Source organism: Cottoperca gobio, chromosome 7 (genome assembly GCF_900634415.1).
Source record: "Cottoperca gobio chromosome 7, fCotGob3.1, whole genome shotgun sequence".
Classification (NCBI taxonomy): domain Eukaryota; kingdom Metazoa; phylum Chordata; class Actinopteri; order Perciformes; family Bovichtidae; genus Cottoperca; species Cottoperca gobio.
In genome coordinates, this window is record NC_041361.1 from 5,313,246 (window position 1) to 5,327,353 (window position 14,108).

General features: G+C 41.8%; 1 protein-coding gene across 1 annotated transcript in view; it reads left to right on the forward strand.

Annotated features, from left to right (window-relative positions):
- LOC115011156 (cadherin-4-like) overlaps positions 1-14,108 on the forward strand; it is a 195,819-nt gene that overhangs the window by 76,982 nt on the left and 104,729 nt on the right. The window contains exon 3 of the mRNA XM_029436164.1: positions 7,024-7,047. Coding sequence (XP_029292024.1) covers positions 7,024-7,047 — 24 coding nt within the window. The remainder of the gene's footprint in view (positions 1-7,023; positions 7,048-14,108) is intronic.

A 14,108-nucleotide genomic window follows, 5' to 3' on the forward strand; every position in this document is an offset into this window, starting at 1 on the left:
TATATCCAAATAGGGTGAAACAAATTCCTGGAGGAAAATGAACTACAGCAGACGGCATGTTTCTGAGTTTTCTTTGCCCAGATTGTCACACGGCTTAAGGAGAGCAGCCTATCACTGCTCCAATGTCCCTGCAGTCTGGCTGGGACACAGAGCTTTTCGTCTGGCGCTGGAACCAGAGCTGGAGCCGGACGTTCAGATGAGGCTGTTATCCCCCCAGGCAGGGACGAATTCTCGCGGCCAGACGACCTCGCTGCCCAGACTCTAATATCTGATCAAGAACCATCTGCTGAGGCTGCCAGAGCCCACACACCCCCATACACCAGAGCTCTCCAAGGAGAGCCCAATGGGAAATCAAGCTATTAGCGGCTAATTACAATGATCACCCTTTGAAGAAAAAACAAAATCATCACAGAGCTGACTTTATTGGTTATTGATTAGGCAGGTTCTGCTCAGCCAATCCTGCTCCCTCCCTCTGTGTCACCCTTTCTCACTTAGCCTCACATGATCTGCCATTTTCCAAAAAAAAAGTATCTCCACATCTCTCCAAAGAAGCAGTTTGTCTAGATTTCTTTAATGTAGATATTTGCTTTCTTTAGGTTGCTATTTCTTTCATTGTTACATTTAGCTTTGAATCTTCTTTTTTTTTCTGCAAAGAAAAACTGGAACTGGTGAGTTCCAGTTGTTATGATCTAGCAAAGTGTTTATACTACACTGACAAGATGTTTGAGTGCATCACAGAAAGTATATAGAATAGAAGATGGCAAAATGAAGTTTAAATGGCCTGTACGAACGGTTTCTGGCTGCTCCTGCTGTGTGTCGTGCAGCACCATTCGCCAGGCCTTGATAACAGTTGGTTAATGGCTAATGTGCCACACAAGAGTGATGCTGCACTTTCTGTTTTCATTTTGTTGCTGTAGTGCAGTAATTAATCCAGCTGAACCCTTTGTGCTCACAAAATAAATGCTTTCCATTTTCATTAATAGACAACTCATTAGTACATAATGAGCAAGAAGGCAGAGCTCCCCGCTCTCCCCGTGCACTACGCGGCAGATGAACATGCGCTACCCTCGGCTAATTAAAAACCGACGATTGTGTTCTGTCTTCTTGTTTTTCTTCTGTGGACGGAGCTCAGACGTGTGCTTTGAAAACCTTAGTTTAATGAATCATGGTATGTAAGTGTTTTACATACCAGGGAAGACGACACAATACAAAAACCGTACTCGGAGTCAGTACAGTATACTTATGTACTTCTGTGTAGCACTTAAACAACTTGTTATTGCGAGCTGTTAATCACAACTAAGTGCATTTGCTTGTGGTTTATACTTTTGAATTGAAGATGCTCATTTTTAGACATCTGTTGTCAACTGGTCTAAACTTTCCCATCCACTATTTACAGAAGACTTTCTTCCATCGATGGTTAAACACATACGTTTAGAGAGAATGATTAAAGGCAGTGACAAGCTGTCTGTATCTGTCTTGGACGACGGACTTTAGCTGTCAGAGTCTTTTCATCTGGACTGTAATTTGGAGCTTCCTGCTCAAATGTGACATCTTCCTGTTTCCTCCAATAACCTGTTGTCACTGGTAGAGAAACAGTGATTGTGACTTGTTTTTCTCTCATGTGGAGAACAATCCACCTCCACATCCACTATGGACATTCAGTTTATCCCCAGGAGAGGAAGTTGGCCACTCAACAAAGCCAGGAAATGCACCACAATGCAGACATTGAACACACGCCATGTGCCTTGATCTAGGAACAACGTTCACTTCAGTATGTTTAATTAGAAACATACTGTATCATATATGATTTCACATGATGTATTTACCATCACTTGGTCCTCATAAAATCATTAACATCCAGGTCAATGGTAGCTGCTTTAGTTCATGACTTTAACTGATGAGCTGTCACTGTCCAGTGAGTGTGATTAAGAGAGGAAAAGCTACACTGTTGGAATTTATCCTAATTACATTACAGAGATGATATATCAATAGTGGTTAATGAACTGAAGACAGCCGCATTTGTTTCCTCTGCACACTTTGCTGCACACTATATTCCATACGCGGCTCACACGCAACCACATGTGTGAATATACATACGTTTGTTTGCATGCACACTCACACACTAATGATATAGTTAGACACCTGCAGCACCTTCAGTGATGATATGGTTTTCATTTGTGTTGATGAAGCGATGATTAGCTGTAAGGATTCCTCACTTCATGATGGGGATAAAATCGAACCCAATTTCTGGCTGTAATTAAAACTGTTCCCAGAGCGGACTGCTGGAAGGCCACAACTTTAAGGGGTCAATAGAAGACAGGTTTCCAATATGAGTCTAATTCAATCAGTCTGGGATGTATAGTGTATGTTAAGGATCAGTGGGGGATTATTTCACACTCGCGTACACTGAGCACACATTTGCAACACCAGAGAGCCAATGTGCATCTACAGTCTCACTTCTGGCCTGGCTGCTCATCATCTGTACAGGTGTTGGGCCCAACCTATGCACCAGAGTTCCTTCCTTTTTTCACTACTTTAATAACACTTTAGTTTGAAAAACATCTTTAAAAGACATTTAAAAAATTATCCTGGTGCTTAGGCCCGGCGGGAGTCAACTTTGGCCCGGCCTTCTGCATGACAGGATGTCAATGACTGCCGTGGGTTGATTTTAAGCAATGCTGTCTCTTAAACTGTGGTTTTAGTGGGATTTTAATTGCTAATTATCACAATGTTTTTTTTCTGTGTTCACATTATTTTCTGTGTGCTGAGTTTAATGACCCGAGAGCATCCGAGTAACTCTGAAACTGAATAAACTTAAGAAATGCAAAGCAGCAATCTGAAATTCTCTGTTTAGGTATCAAGGGAAACGCAGATAGTTTTCTGAGATCTTACAGTATTAACAATACAATATACCCCTAAGAAAGAGCCGCTCTACAGCATTGGTGTATTTTAAAATGATCCAGCTGTGCACACATCAAGTGTAGCCGTGTTTGTGACAGTGGTTGAATGGCTGAAAGACACAGCGAGGGGAGGAGGGCAACATCTAGGAACTATGTACCTTCAGCTGAGTTTTTCTCACTTTCATCATCACACAATGTTTATGGCTTCAATCAAGTCTTGTGCAGGTGTAACAATCCTTCATTTAGACATGCTGTGAGGGGAGAAAGAACCAGCTCATTGGTCACAAAAGAGAGGAAGCATTCTCAATCAAGTTGAAGCTTTCCTTGCATATCAAGTTCTCACAAATGACAGATGGCACAAAGTGTGCCAAACTGTGCAGAAAAGTGCTGACAACAAACTGATGCTTACAATCATCTGTGGTACAACATGCTTGTCAACTCTTACAATTTAGCACTTTTTGCACAGTTTGGCAACTTGAGATTAATTTGTGATGTGATGGTGATGGAAGCTGTAATGGTTCCTTAAAGTAGCCGATGGTTACGACTGCTGCCTCCTGTGTTACACATACAAGCTTCCTCCCGCTGGGGCTGGCTGAAGTGGGAAGCAAAAAGAGGATGTTTGGCACTTTGCTTCAAATTTTCTAGATTGCCACTTAGCATATCCATGGCAACAACAGGAACCACACTGGGGGGGGGGGGACACACACACACATACACACAATGGAGGAGTTAAATGTACTAGTTTCTGAGTCCCCTGAATTATATGATCCATCTTCACTCAAGAACAAATGAAAAACAAGGTTAGCAGCGCTGGAGCCGGGTGTGTTCTTTTTGTACGGGCCAACAAAAACAGTGTTCATGTTATTAGTTATATGTCTGATTTACTCGCACTGTTAATGTGTCAACAGAAACCTTCTGGGTGACGCTTGTGTCTAATTGATGTGCACCACAGGGGCAGTGTTGAGCCCTGTTATGTCTCAGTCAACATGTGGCAGAGTTAGTAGTCGCTAACTGCCCCATGTGTGCAAGCATTGATTTCTTTTATTTATGATCCTTCTTCTTCTCCATTCTCTCTGAACGTCAGTCAGTAGCGTTATTACTTTGAGCCTTCACTAATTCAAGCACAGAAACTTCCATATCTGCTTCTTTTAATGGGTAGAGATTGTTATAAAGTCAACATGAATATTCTGTAACCATGCTGGATTGGCTATTAACATCTCTAATATGATCCATTCAAACTATAGACATCACATCACAGTATAATGGTACGAGTGTACATGTCTGAGAGTCTTCCTCTCCATTGCTCTGCTTCTTCTCTACCTCTTTTTTCATCATCTTCAAAAGTGAGAGGCTAAATTTCTGAAAGGTGAAGAGAAACACTTTGGAGATGTTTATTACCTGATTTTTGTAAACGTGTCTTCAAAATGTAGCTTTTAGTGTCCTCGGGCATGCTTTTGGGCAGTCTTAACTTTACTAGACTTCCATCCATACATCGCAGTGGGAAACCAGTATCGACGTGCGGCCTACTTTACCTAATACTCTAGCCCACAGGAGTATTGCTGAGGGTGTACGGGCACATCAAAACACAACTCACATATTCACTGCAAATTAGTTTCCAAATCCATGTAAGCCACCGATAGCTGGGAAGAAAAGCAGCAATCAATGACGGAGGCTTTCATTACCTCCCCAAACAGCAAAGTTATTTATGTGTGCTGACACCAATCAGCATGGTGTCTCTGCTCTGACCCAGCGGCGGGAAGAAGTGCTTTATTTTGATTATTCATTATCACTAAACGTTCATTATTTATCATTAATAAAACAATGTTAAATGAGAGCATGTTACCACCTTTTCTTTCAAACTCTCCCCTCCCCGATAAATTATGTCAGTGTGCACGGTGTAGCCCCCTGCTGCTTTCTGTGCGTAGGGGCAATTAATTAATCCATAAATGAGATTATGCCTTGTTAGATTATAATTATATCACAATTAAATGACGTTGTCTCCAGCTTTTTTCCGGAAAGCTTTATTGTTATGTACTGTGTATCCATTGTACTGTGTACAAATGAGGTGATACTCAACAGTACAGTTTAAAATAACTGCTACTAAATTACTAGTGCAGCAGCTTTTTTTTGCTGCAAACATCTTTCTGTAAGTGCAACTAAATCATGAGCGGTGCTAGAGGAAATGAAATGCCTGTCTGAAGCCTGTCATGTTACCTGTCTCTGTTGCTGTCTTAGTCGCTCAGACTTGTAGGTTTGGCGTCAATTATACTTCCTGTAAGCTCTTTATCTCTAACTACATTGATAATTCCAATGGGTTTTGCATAGCGTTGCATAATAGTTTTGATTATGTTTAAATCACAGACGTAAAACAAGGTGTAAATTCTCCAATTATAGTCTGGCACAGACTCTGAACATATGACTGGGACTGGGACTGTCGAATGACGAGCTACACAGTTTGAATGTTCAGCAGATCAGCACAAAGACAATGTTCACAATGATAACTGAGGCAATGATAATGTTTAAGACAGTTGTCCAAAGATACACCATTTATTTGACATGTATACTAATGTTAAAGCTTAAAGCTCTAGAAACGTAAGATTCAGGTGTGGTAATCACTGCAGACAAAGCAGTTGGTGTTTTTGTCTTTGTGCCCGTGTTTTTCTGAAATGGCCGATCTACCATCTACAGTAGTCAACTTTCACACCTTTTGAAGAAAGTCTACTAGCACTTCTAGAACATTTCTGTTTGACATACTGTACTCTTTCTTTTACGTCACAAACAACAGAAAGAGTAGGATATGCACCAGTGCTTGAGACATGTTGGGTAATATTTTATCGCCTACACAGCTGCCCTGAAGGTTTAAACAGTGGTGAGAGTTTGTAAGCCTTTGGAGTGAGAAGAAAATGGACCAAGGATTTGCTTTTAGTGATAAGGTTGACTGCGCTGGACTGTGAGAGTGCTTCACTAACTAATTATTTGAAGCCTCCTCTCAGATTAGGGTAGACATGCAGAGCTTATGGACAGTCGCATAGCAGACAATCAGACCATGTAATAACCAGAGGGCCAATATTTGCTCAAATCCACTGTAACACCTCACAAAACAAAAGTGTGTAAAGCCCTAATGCTCAGCCCAATCCCACGCCACACTGCCTTGATAAACACAGAAGCCACCCCCACAATGGGCGCCATCTTTACTCTGGCAATTAGGCAGAGCTTTGGATTATCACTTCTTCAGCCCAGCACACCACAAATCCATCCGGATTCAATTATTCACCTCCCATGTCTGTGGCCATTTGGGCTTTTTGGGCACATGGCCAGTGGAGAAATGTTCTAAAGAATTTCAACTGCTGACAAAGTACAAAGTTATTAAGAAAAAATAAGCTTTTTTTTATCCTTTGTTTTTTCTTTATTGTTGCATCCGTGCAAGTTTGACAAGTCTATCAAATACAAATGAAACCTTGGGAGCTTACAAACACTGTCCTGGTAAATATTTTATGAGAACAATAAGCAAAATGCCCTGCTTTTCCTCCTTTTACAAACACGCCTCTAAAAACAAGTTTTCTTTTGTAAATGTTCAGTGTTGTATAAAAAAAAGGTGTTGCAGTACATCCTTCCCTCAAAGCAGCCCATGTTTTGATCCACGCCTTGTGGGCCAGGAGGGTCTCCAGTGGGCTCTGAGTAAGAACCTAAAATGCTTACTGAAAGGATTTGATTTGCTCTGTCTCGCTGCACCTCAAAGGCATTCTTTTTACTTATTCGAAAGCTCACTCAGGATGAATTGTGTAAGAGATCAAGGGTTTCCAGGGGTCTGGAGACTCTCATCTTTCTACTTGAGGCCTCTGTTCAATGTGTTTGGATGCTTTTTTTCTCCACCTGGTCTGTCCTTGTGGAGTGGAAAAAAAGCTGCTGTGTATACACACCTATGTCTCCCTGTGTGTGTTTGCATATTCAGGACCACCTAAGTGTGCATGAGTATGGTAAAGTGGATATTCTTTGCAGATCTGAGATGAGAGAGCCCCCACCCCCATCTCTGTTCATCCTCTTGGGTGTTCCGCTCCCAGCAAATCACCTCCGTGACTGTCATCTAACACATTCCCCTGTGTCTCCTCTCTTTTATCTACAGATACCACAGTGTCATCACAAAAAGGTAAGACAGCACTCAATCAGTCACCTGTGGATCTCCATGTGTTTTCAGATGGGTGGCATGCGGCTGTGTTTCTCCGTGTTTCCGTGTGCGTTCTCGCGTTTTTCGTTGCTAATGAGATGAAAAACATTTCATGGTGTTGTTGATGTTGATTTGAAATTGAGTCATTCAACGTTTCTGCTGCAAAACAATCTGTTTGATTACAAAGTCATTCACTCACACCCACTGACACCTAGACTAAATTATCCTGCTATCCTGCAATGATATGGAGCCCACAGTCTGTGTTTTGCATTGCTTTCTGTCTTATGTTAAGACTAATCACAGTTCTGTTTAGACTCCTCCACACTTCCATGTGTATGTTAATGTGAGGTTGGGGGAGGTGATTGTTTTGCATAGTGGATCTTCAGGGAGAGACGGGATATGTAGGAGGGGGAGATGTTTGTAGGAATGTACCTGTAGGCTGTTTTTGATTTTGTTACATGATGGGGCCACACAGTCAAACTGCCTAAACAGCTGCAGGGGTCTTGTTCTGAGTGACAGCCCTGCAGGTGTATGCACCGAGCAGTCTCAGCCCTCTACTCTTCATAGTAGAGATACAGTAGGTGTGTGTGTGTGTGTGTGTGTGTGTGTGTGTGTGTGTGTGTGTGTGTGTGTGTGTGTGTGTGTGTGGCGCTCTGTGATTGCAAAGCAGGGGCAGACAATCACTCAGGACTCCCTGCTGACTTTGTTGAAACTTTCTTTGATTCCCTGCTGTGCTTATAAAGAACTTAGGTTTTGTTTTGTGCGAGCTCATACCCGAGCAGAACAGAACGCAGGTGAAAATATTTTCATTGTCACCTGGATCTGATATAATGTGCACAACATGTATATTTGAAAAACCTAAACAGCAGGAGTGTTTGTGAACAGGGCAACATTGTTCACCTTACAAAGCTTCAGCTCTGTTGAAGCCGATTGTAGATACTGTGCAAGAGGCATTGATATAGTACATCTGTGTGACAGGTTACACTTAGTGTGCCCTCACACACACACACACACACACTGTTGTGAGGCCTGTGCATGTGATGACTATGAGGTGTACGATGCTGTCAGGTGGGCCTATAAAGGTAAGTGATGTGGGTTGCCCGAGCCTCACTCTCTGATAAATGTTGAAGGGGAGAAGAAGCTGGCGTGGTGTACATCATCCCTCCACATCCGCACTGGCACACGTTTCTGAATGAGAGGGAGATAAATAAGGACACACAACCCTGACAGTGAATGAATGCTCACTTCTTTTCAGCCGCTACGTGTCCATGTCTACGTTTGTGTGTCTGTATGTCTTTCTTTTCTTGGCCAGCCAATATGTCCAATTCAAATGCGTTTAGTCAGAAGCATCAAGAAAAAAACATTCACTGTCTCTCAATCCCACACAATGAGAATGCCATGAGGAAAAATAGCTCTGCGTTTTCATTCATACACTGTGAGTTATAGATGGCTATGCAGCCGTGACAGCGCTATCGGTGCCGAAGAGCCATGGGGCCTTGGTGAAAATATTGTGTACATAAAGCATGCGTTTGTGTGCACACATCTCTTAAAAGACTGGCTTGCAAGTGCGTGTGCATATGTGTGTGTTTTTGTGTGTGCCTGAGCATGAAATATGGAGAAATTCTCCCACAGTCTCAAAGTGATAATATTCAACATGAGAGATGTGGGCCTCCCATCTGTTAAATAAGTGCAATGCTGCAGTTCACGCGGTAAACTGAAGGCCAGAACATAGTGTTAGGCGGAGGTAGTTTTCAGGCTGTGGTTGTATAACCTTTACTCTTGTTCATCACCAATATCATGATTAATACAGGACCTCATTATAATGTGACCTTATTCTTTAGTTCTCTACTTTTGGAACATCCCCACTATCCGCCCCCCTTGCCATGACATCCTTTATCCAACACCTCTCCACCCCCTTACACTCCTCCTCCCTCTCCTCTGCCAAATGAAGTATATTTATGGCACCTGTGCTGGAAAAACAGTCTCCAGGAGACGTCCCTCTAATTTCATTTTCAAAATGCCAGCAATAAATTTATCAAATGGGCTGAATCGAATCGGAGTCGCACGCAGTGCCATCCGTCATGGGCTGTCCCTGAGGGGCCTGTGGGCGTACTTAAGCCAGCCAAAAACCTCTGCTGGCAGGAGAAAAAGACTGAGTGTTGAGAGGGGAGGGGGGTCCTGGTAGGAGGGAAACCAGACGAATGTACTGGAGAAATACGCTGAGAACAAAGATGTGTGCGCATATCTTTATGTGCTTAGATGCATATGCACAAGCATGAATAAGCTTGTGCATGAGTGTGGATGCATATGTGTGCACAGAGGTCAATGCTAATTCTTCAACACGTCGGAGCCTCACGATGGAATCTCAGTTAAGCACTTTGGCTTTCAATGTGCCAGCGTAATAATTGATTAATTGCAACACAAGTTAATTGATTGTTTTGCTAATTTTTGCATTTGTAAATCCCTCTCAGTTCAAACAACACTTTGAGCTTTATCCCCCTCATCTGCCTCTGAAAACTCCAGGTTCACACGCTCTGTGCCCTCCCATTCCCCTCCCGCCTCTCACGTCCTCATCCTCTGTACCTGACTTTGGCACTTTTGCCTCTCTCTTTAAATGCCTTTGTCCCTGCTTTTCTTTTGTTTCACCCCTCTTTCCCTTTACCTATCTCTTAGCATTTATCACTGTGCAGGTTAAGCCAGGCGTGAGTGAGGGTAAAGCAGCTTAGTACTAACAGGGCTAATGAAGTCAGGCCCCGTATTCCTCTGACAGGGATCAGTGGCGCTACTCTGTGAAGCCTGTCAGCGTTTAATGATTAGATGAAACATTCAGACACCCGCTCAGAGAAGACAGGCACACTGATATGTGGTAATACCCAACTGTGGTCTCTCTTACCCAGATCCACAAACATTTATGCATGTGCACGTACTCGCTACGCAGGCACGTAGAGTGTGTGCGTGCACACATACACTCTCAATCACCCTACTTTGCCATGGTGTTGATTTATGACTCAAACATGGCATCAAGGGGTATACACCGCAAAGTGATTGGAAGAACAAACGAATGACAGAGATTTAGAGAACGAGCAATCTGGCAATTGATTCCTGTCATATGCAGGAAGGTGCAGAAAAAAGTAAGCTGCATGCGTGAGAGTCAGCCCTCACCTTGATGAGCAGATTGTAAACAACTCCACACTCTATTCAAGATGCATGCTGTGATCATGATGTTTCTCTGCTTTCCAATTCCGCTAAAAAAGCCTGATAGAAGATCAATCAAAGGGCCAACATCTCTAAACCTTTTTGGAACATTTAAAGATTCATCTCTATTTCTTCTTCGTATTATTCATATTAGATAGAGTTACCCTTCGCTGGTGTGTGTGTGTGTGTGTGTGTGTGTGTGTGTGTGTGTGTGTGTGTGTGTGGTTCAGTAAGTGTGTCAGAGTGGGAGTGTGTTTAAGTGCTAAAAACTGGGGAACAGAGTGACCGAGATAAGGGCTTGGGTCAACAAGCTGCTTGTATGTCAGAATGAAAAGGTGCCGACGAGAGCTTGGCCACTTTTTGCCCCATTAGCCACACATGCTAATTTACCTGTCAACCTACATCTACACAAGGTAACTGCACAACGTCTCTTTGTTTTTCTTTCTCTACTCCCTTCCTCTCTAAATCTCCAGCTCTCTCCCTCATTACATTCTGTTCAGTATCCTCCTCTCTTTCTCTCCTTCATGTCAAATCACCTGTTTAGCTCCAGTTGAATCTAAAGACCAAAAAAAATATATGTATGTGCATTTCTGCCACTGTGCAGCTGCTGCTTCCAGGCTCTCGTGTATCTCTTGGTTTGCAAAGCCTCCTTAAAAGTAATTGGGGAAACTACTTTAAAATATAGTTTAACAAGGATTGAGCCTAAAGATTGCATGTGGTCTAATCTTTGATCCAAATGTTGTAATTGTTCATTGTTATGAGATATGGGATGACTGGCTCCTCTTGGCTATTATGAAGTGAGGGTGTGTCTGTGTCTGTGTCTGTGTGTGTGTGTCTGTGTCTGTGTGTGTGTCTGTGTCTGTGTCTGTGTGTCTGTGTGTGTGTCTGTGTGTGTGTCTGTGTCCAAATAAGAGTTAAATATATCTTTATCCAAAATAAAGAAAGTCTAAGGGGAAAAACTAAGCTACTGGTCTATTTCCTTACTCTAAAAGAGCACATCACTATTTAACATGGCAATTAAAAATGCCCACAGCTTAATTCTCAAAATTGGTACCTGATAATCACATGGCAGTAATCCTCATGTGATCTCCTCCGATATTAACAGCCTCGTAAATCCAGCTCCAAAAAGGCCTCTGTGACACCATTGCCTCACTAGAGGGTGATGAGTTTGCAGCGTTGTTCAAAGACACGATAATAAACATTACGTTGACTACTAGCTGGGGTGTAAATAATGATCTGTGAGAAACCTTATCTGGGCTCATTAAAAAAGAGTATTGCAATTAAAACATCCTCATGCTCCCTTGATCTTGTCCTGACTGTTCAGTGCTCAGGAAGTTGTGGTCATTATCTGAAAGCTGCCATAGCATAACATAACCTCTGAAGTTCTTCACAGGCGTTGGAATTATTAATCTAATTTAGCTCGTCCTGTTTGGTTAAATTGTTACCTCACTGTTAACGCAGCACTGACACAGCATCAGACGAAGCCTTACATGAAATGAGATCAAATGAAGAAGAAGAAGATTCAAAACCATTTCAGTCATTTTAATTTTAAAATACACCATTTCACCCAATTTGTGTGAGCAGGGTGTCGTATTTATAGTTACAGTAATAGTTCCTACACAACCAACATTTATCAAAGCACCTCATTATGCCAATTTGATCTTTTTGTAGACTGTAAAATCCACTAACATCCATATTTCCCTGCCTTAAAGAAGCATAACAGGCAAACATATGTTTCTCATTATTTATTCATCACTTCATGTATTACAAACAAATGTATTTATAAAGGGGTGGGATCTGTTATGTTATATATATTGCAATATGAAGATGTGTTAACTGTTAAGCCACAGCTCTTTTTTAAACTGTGTCAGATGCCCTCATCCTTCTATAAAGTAGACATGTAATGAATATATTTTAGTGTTTTATGCCTGCGTTTGCCTTGTGAAGACATGAAATAATAACATATTATATTATATATATCAGATTTAATTATTTTCACACATCTGCGTTCATAGCAGTGTGAATTTTAGTTCAATTTGTTCATATATCTATCATATGGTGATACAGGTGGTGCTTTGATTTACTTTGATTCCTAAGTGTTCCCAAGTGTTAGAATACATCGTCATTCATGTGTTGTTTTGGAAAGGAAACACAAATATGTGTTTTCCAAAGTTGGCACGTGTTGGCAGTAAAATAACATAAGCTTTTCTGCACACGGGAGGATGTCATTCTCCACTCTTTCTACATCAAAGGTTGAAAATAGTCACAAACAGTATTCTTCTTATTCATAACATTTCTTTAATACACAGTTCACGTTTTGATCTTAAGCCAGGCTTGCGGCGTGATGTCAGTCAGTCGGTTTGAGAGACCACCACTTTCACAAGAGTGAAATATCTTCATAGCTATTGGATGGGTTGCGATGTGAAGCCGACAGACTTCGTTGACCCCCTGACTTTTCTATTAGCACCACTAGCAGGTTGACATTATGTAAGGACAGTAAGGTTTTGAAAACTATTGGATGTATTACCATGAAATTTAGCTCAGATATCTACGGTGAAGGAGCTCAACATCTCCTGGATGAATTAGCACAACACTGTGGACATTCATGGTTCCTAGACGATGTATCCAGATGACTTTGGTGCTCCCTTAGCTTTTGATCCCCAACAGCAGGTTGACATTTTTAGTTTGAAGTGAAATACCTTGACGATGAATTGCCATGGATATTGGGTTGCAAATTCATGTCTCATTGTAATAACTTTTGTTATTGTACCTCTTGTACCTTCAGCAGTTTCATTTTGTTCCCAATATTTTGGTTAATGACCAAAAACCTGCATAACTCGTGGCATTCCCATCAGCCTCAGCTTGACTCTGTGTTTAGTGCTTATTAGCTACAATTAGCATGCTAAGCTAAGTTGGTGAACACGATGAACATTATACCTGCTGCACATCAGCAAGTTAGCATTGTCATTATGAACATATGTCATTGTGGTGTTAGCATGTATCTCAGGCACGTCAGTACAAACAGCTCTGCTCGACTAGACTCACTTTGGGTAGCAGGTGCTTTTCTCTATTTTGTTTTTCCACTGCGAATAGTAAACGCCTCAGTGTAGGTGGGATAATCAGCTGGTTGCTGTAGCGCTGCCGCACAGGAAATACTATCACCGAGCTAGTTTAAATTGAATTAAAAAATGTAATTCCTTCTAACAATGATGCTTTGGCTGTCCAAGCCTGCCTACACAAAGAAAACACTGCCATTGTAATCTAATTGAATGTATTTGAACTACCATCAACTTACTCCCACGTTTTCTTCTTGAAAACAGTCAAACTGCCCAAAGCCCCTGTGTGTACTGCAGTAACAGAAGTAGTTTTTGGGCTTCCTATGTGGCAGTAATGACTGAATGAGTATGTGCAAGCATGCACGGTTTGTTTTCTGCTGCGTCCTGCTCATGCCACTCTGGATCCCCACGACGAGAACCATGATTACTTTGACATTTCTTTTCTTTCTTTTTTTTTTTTACTTTAATTCAGCTGTGTGTACTCTGCCGGAGAGAGGGGTCGTTATACACATGATCTTCTCTATTGACTCCCTCAGGCCTACTAATAAGGTCCGTGATACATGGGTTTTAAATTACAGCTGAAGACACTGTAGGATCAAGGCGGACCCCCCCCAAATGAACATAATAGAAAATCTCTTTGACAAGACTGCTGAGAAAAGACATGGTGTCACCTGCGCTTGAAGCAGAAAGTATTTATTTTCTGCAACAATATGAAAGGCTCTTAGTTATTGCTCACAAGAGGCTGATAATGCGTTTTGTTTGCCAGCCTAAACCCTGCAACATGTCCAATTG